Source organism: Mastacembelus armatus, chromosome 11 (genome assembly GCF_900324485.2).
Source record: "Mastacembelus armatus chromosome 11, fMasArm1.2, whole genome shotgun sequence".
NCBI classification, from domain to species: domain Eukaryota; kingdom Metazoa; phylum Chordata; class Actinopteri; order Synbranchiformes; family Mastacembelidae; genus Mastacembelus; species Mastacembelus armatus.
In genome coordinates, this window is record NC_046643.1 from 7463373 (window position 1) to 7468519 (window position 5147).

The 5147-nt window shown below is 43.1% G+C and overlaps 1 protein-coding gene across 2 annotated transcripts; it reads right to left on the minus strand.

Annotated features, from left to right (window-relative positions):
* Positions 1-586: 586 nt before the first annotated feature.
* On the minus strand, positions 587-4927 carry heyl (hes related family bHLH transcription factor with YRPW motif like). 2 transcript variants are annotated; one of them, XM_026299619.1, is made up of 5 exons: positions 4421-4927; positions 2338-2404; positions 2162-2245; positions 1963-2044; positions 587-1730 (listed from the first exon to the last, which is right to left on the minus strand). In XM_026299619.1, exons 1-5 carry the CDS (start codon positions 4498-4500, stop codon positions 1042-1044), a joined length of 1002 nt encoding a protein of 333 aa, XP_026155404.1. In that variant the 5' UTR covers positions 4501-4927; the 3' UTR covers positions 587-1041. The 2 variants fall into 2 exon arrangements, with proteins under 2 accessions (XP_026155404.1, XP_026155405.1); XM_026299620.1 differs by having other exon boundaries at positions 2338-2460.
* Between the last annotated feature and the right edge of the window lie 220 nt (positions 4928-5147).

Sequence of the window (5147 nt, forward strand, 5' to 3'; positions counted from 1 at the left end):
TTATTGAACATCTACACCGAATCAGTCACCCAACCACAGCCCTTCAGATGGTTTTCGTTGTTTCCCCTCTCCCAGTCTCTCTACATCCCTCCCTCTTGCCCTCTTCTTTGCTGTCTGTCCATTGTTGAGGAGACAGTGGCGCAGACAAACAGGGAGAGAAGATATCCGCTGGTGTACCGCAGGATTGGAGAGAAAGAATGGCAGCGAGACAGCAGAAGAGAGGCAGATACATAGGCTGATATGAGGGTAGAGTTAATTACAAGGGACTGCCAATTAGAGGGCAAAGCGATGGGCCTGTTTGCCTCGCCGCGGCATCCCAAAAACATCACCAGCTCCCACCATGTTTATCCTCTGCAGCCACAAGACCACAGCTCCCAAGAGCCATCACTGGAGACAACTTAGATACCAAGGGGGGCTGCAGCTTGGGAACGTGTAAGCATAACATGTTTACAGGCATGGGTAATATACATAAGTGGTTAACGTGTATTTTTCAGCCATTCCTGTGACATTTGTACCGAAGTAATATAGCTGCAAGTACATGTGGGCATTTGCATGTACCGTCAGAAAAAACACACAGAGAACAACGTGAACAGAGGTTAAGGCACTTAGTCTTTATAGAGATTTTTGTCAAACATTCTTCAGGAAACATAATCAAATGTATAAATGTTTTGGGAAAATCAACACATATCACAGCTAAAACGTCAGCAAGAACTCAACTTCACTCTGTTGAGCGTAATAGATATGGCTCTGTTGGACACTCCTCTATGTGTGTATTCATCCAAATCAAGATCTTGAATATAAATTTATTCAGATCTTCTCTTCCTTCACATTCCTTCATTCATCAATTATATATGATTGTTGTGATTATCTAAAACATCACCCATCGTGTGATATGGCTTTTAGGGTCCCTCAAAAGCAGAGACGATCATAGAAGGTTCAGTACTTCTCTCTCCAAATGTATCATATTTGCTACATGGTTGACATGCAAGCTCCATGTCCCCTGCAGAGAGTTCATTTGGAACACAAAATCAGATTTGACCTTCAGAAAGCTCCAATCTCAGTCCCCCACCCCTGAGCCGGCTTGGCTGATCCACTCAAACCCCTGCGCTGGGCTGTGGCGGACCCCAGAGGTGCAAAGGGCCTGAAAGATACTTGAAGTGGGGCTGAAGATGATGAAGTAGAAGAAGAGGAAGAGGAGGTAGAAGGAGAGGAAGAGGAAGAGGCAGGGAGAGGAAGAGGCGACGCCCTGGTGGCACTGTGAGGGGAGGGCTGGGTTGGTCTGGAGGGGGCTATGGCTGGGGAGGCTGCAAGGGAGGGCACTCTGTGGACACTAGCCAGTGCTGTGGGCGCAAGGAGCGGTGGTGCACCCTGCTGACAACCAGCCAGGGGGGCGAGGCGGAGAGAGGCGGGTGACGGGTAGCTCCCCAGCAGGGCCAGATCTCTTCGTCCAGTAGTGAAAGGAGGTGAGGAGGAGGCCGGCGAGGCTGGGGAGATCTGAGGGAAGGACGCCCAGGGCCAAGGAGGGAAGGGCAAGGCAGAGGCTGGGGGCGACTGTAGGAGGAGAGGGTCTAGCTCGCTTGCACAGTGGGAGAGGTGAGACACCAGGCGGGCTCCGATAGGGTCTGGGGACTCCCCCTCAAGGGAGCTGAGGTACCGCACCACCTCTCCAACGCACTCCCTGAAGCCCAGTGTCCTGTAGTCAACCGCTAGGGCCCGTGCATCAAAGTAACCTGACAGAGAAAAAAGTTTAGTGATGTGCTGAATACAAGCAATGGAATGCATGGAAAAACATATCTACTGGAAATGTTGTGTGTTTAACAATAAATTCATTCAGTTTACAGTAAATAACTATATTTGTCTACTTTTTCCAGCTTCATTTCAAGGGCCTTTGGTGTTTATGATTGAAGAAAAAAAAAACAGCAAAAGCTAGAAATGAATTTTAAGCAATGAACTATTTTTCACCTTTTCCCCCCATAGCATGCAGCAGTTTGAGGTGGTCCACTGTCATCTGCAAAATCTCTGCTTTCTCCAGCTTCGATGAGCCCTGCAGGGAAAAAAAGCTACTTTTTACTTGGCTACATCAGATTTTATGACAGTGGTTTATTACTTCTGTCACTGAAACAGAATGGTTTTAACCAATTTTCCTTTTGTGAGCAGTTACCTGTTTCTCGAAGGCACTGGGCACCAGTCTCCGGAGCTCTGACAGGCTGTGGTTGATCCGGTCTCTGCGTCTCTTCTCTATGATCTACAAAAGTACAGGAAGTGCATAGAGGCATTTAGTACTGAACAAAAAGACATAACTAAAAAGATCAAGATCCAAGGCTGTAATCCACTCACCCCTCTTCTCTTCTTTCGGGCTAGAATCTGCGAGGCACTGCCAGGAGACATGGACCCAGTGACTGGGCTGCACCATGGAGACAGAGCAGAAGAAAGAGGGATGAGGGAGATGAGTGGATGGCACTGGCACAGAGAAAAACATGGTAACTTTGAATTTCCTGCATATTGTTATTATTACCCTTCTTAATATGACACAGAAACAGGATGGCACTCCCTTCTATCTAATTTGTTTTTTTGGGCATAGAAAGGCATAGGAGTGCCCAGGAGAAGATGGAAGGCAGGATTGTTTTTGTTTTAATGCTTTCTGGACATTAGTTTCAGTGAAATGACATGCTGTTCTCCTTTCCATCTGAGCAAAAGCACTTTTAGAGAGATGATTATATAGCCTCGGGGCAATGCTTTTGTTCACATGGGGCTCCAATATGCAGCATGGGATCTGAGGTCCTCCGAGAACAGTCACTCAATATGGATTGTGTTTGTTTGTGAACTCTCATCTTACAGAAAGACCCTGACAGCTTGGAGTTCCCTTTAAACTGCCCCACCAGAAACTTATTGTGTTTCTATTAGATTTTGACATGAAGGCTGCCAATTTAGCTGTGTGTTTTTGTTTAGGTTTATGTTTGATGGGGTTGACTTGAAAAGGCAGCACTGTCTTCTATTTGCATGTCACATGGCAATTGATTTATCCAAACCATCTTTAGTGTTACTGGCTTGCTGAGTGCTTCTGATGCAACCAATATTGCTGTGGATGTGTTTTTTGTGTATTGCATGTGCACTGTTACAAATATACTCACATGCACATAAATATTCCCTTTAATCCAGAGCGCCGTACTTAAAGCCAAAGAATTTGACTAATAACTGGCAGAGGGTGTATTCAGTGTGGATGGTAATTACTGTGTATCAGATAGTTTCCACAAAACTTAAACAAGTTATAAGTAATGTCAGCAGCTTTACATTGTAGGTCACAATTGAATTCAAAGGTTCAAATGTGTTTTTTTTCTAAATAAAAAATATGTCAAGCTGTATCTTACTTTGAATATTCAAATTTTGCATTTTGCAGCTATTTTACAACTTATTTTACTTACGTGTTTAACTAAATGCATATGAATAGAAAGATCATATAGGTTTGTGACAATTTTATAGCATTTGGGTTTATGGTATATAAGCTGAAAAAGGAAAAAAATGTTTTGGAGACAATGAATAAGATTTTTCAATTGCAATAAAAATGTTTGTATGTTGTGTGTTGATGAGAGATATAATAAATTAAATTCACTCACACACATTCCTACAAACTCATCAAGCCTGTCGCCTTATTAAATTTGTCAGTTCAGTTTTGTTGTGCGCGACATCAAAGAGTTCCCAGACTGGAAAAGATTAAAAATGTATAATATTTTTGCAATTATAAATTAACAAAAAAATATTAGACGAATAAATTTATAAATTTATTTAAAAGTTTTAATATATTTGATCTGAATGTATTTTCTATAAGTATGTTCACGTTCAAATGATACACTGTCAGAAAAGTCTGCTTATGACAGGCCTCGCAGAATTTTTAACCTGTGTTTATTATTATGCATAACATGCATGTAGTTACAAATCCCTTCACTTGCTGATTTGTAGGAGTAAAAGAGGCAAAGATGAATGTTTTGCCTAGAAAGAAAACAGAATATCCATATTTTTGAATGTGTGAATATTGCAATTTTGCTACTAGAGGCCTATAGTTAAACTGTAACACTCAGATTGTTGGAAGGCGTGTCAAATCATATTGCAGTGATGTTAAATTTCTTTAATACGTTTATCATAAAATTACAAATGTATTTGATCTGAATACAGAGAAGCTTCCTGGGTAGGAACTTCTTGTTTTTCATTATTTATGAAAAGCTTTATATCAGTCTGTCAGACTTAAAAACACTTCCTGCGGTGTTTCAACTTGCTTGCAGTTTTGCCTGTGTCAAAATACTTACAGCTGACTTTCAAAGCAAAATTATTACGATTTGAAATGTTATGAAGTAAATTTAATAATTTTGCTTTAAAGTGTGATGGGCATGTGTTACAATTTCAAGTGTGATTAGCAGATGCTCACCAGTAGCTGTCTTCTTGTCCCACGTCAATAAACTCGTCTGTGTCCGAGTCTGGGGAGCTGTAGTCGTGAGGTCTCTTCATTTCCTTGCCCTTTGCTCACTGGCTGGATGGCCTGATGGGCGGATGGTGGACTGATGGATTTGGGTGATCTTGTCGGTCACTCTCCCTGCTGTGCGGAGGCAAAACGCTGAAGACCGTCTCCTCTCTGATTCTCCTGTGCTGTTACTTATAAAAGCCTTGTTGTCCTTAGTTACTCCTTGTCAATTGCATTTGCTTTATTTTGCTGTTGATGTTTCTTCGTGTGTCTTTTCCGTGGTGAGTCAGTGGTGCCACTTGATCGACCCCCAAGGGCCCATGACAACTAAGAAAATTCACGAGCTGCTTTACTCTTTTACTCTATCACTGGCACCCAGTCATAGTCTCTCACTCTCTCACTCTGTTATTCCTCTCTTGGCTCCCTCTCTCTGTCACAGCCACCCAATGACAAAATAGGACTTTGGCAGTTGGGGCAGGGTTGCCAGTTTTGGCTCCCCCGCCTCCTCTCCCTGTCCCTCCTCCCTCCCTTTAATCTGCCCTTCTCTGGCTTGTCACCCTCCTTCCCTCCCTACCCCCTTCAGCCCCATCTTTCCACCCCTTTGCTCAGTCATCCTCAGTCAATTAGCCTCCAATCTCACCCTGTTCTCCTTCCTTCCTTCCTTCTGTCCTCCTTTCTTTCTGTTTCTGCTCCT

What these genes read in the sequence shown, in the direction of transcription:
- heyl (XM_026299619.1), bottom strand. Translation starts at nt 4,500, where the DNA reads ATGAAGAGACCTCACGACTACAGCTCCCCAGACTCGGACACAGACGAG. An exon ending in CCCGAAAGAAGAGAAGAGGG is followed by an intron (nt 2,246 to 2,337) that starts GTGAGTGGATTA and finishes GTACTTTTGTAG; the next exon opens with ATCATAGAGAAGAGACGCAG. An exon ending in GCATGCTATGGGGGGAAAAG is followed by an intron (nt 1,731 to 1,962) that starts GTGAAAAATAGT and finishes TTTCTCTGTCAG; the next exon opens with GTTACTTTGATGCACGGGCC.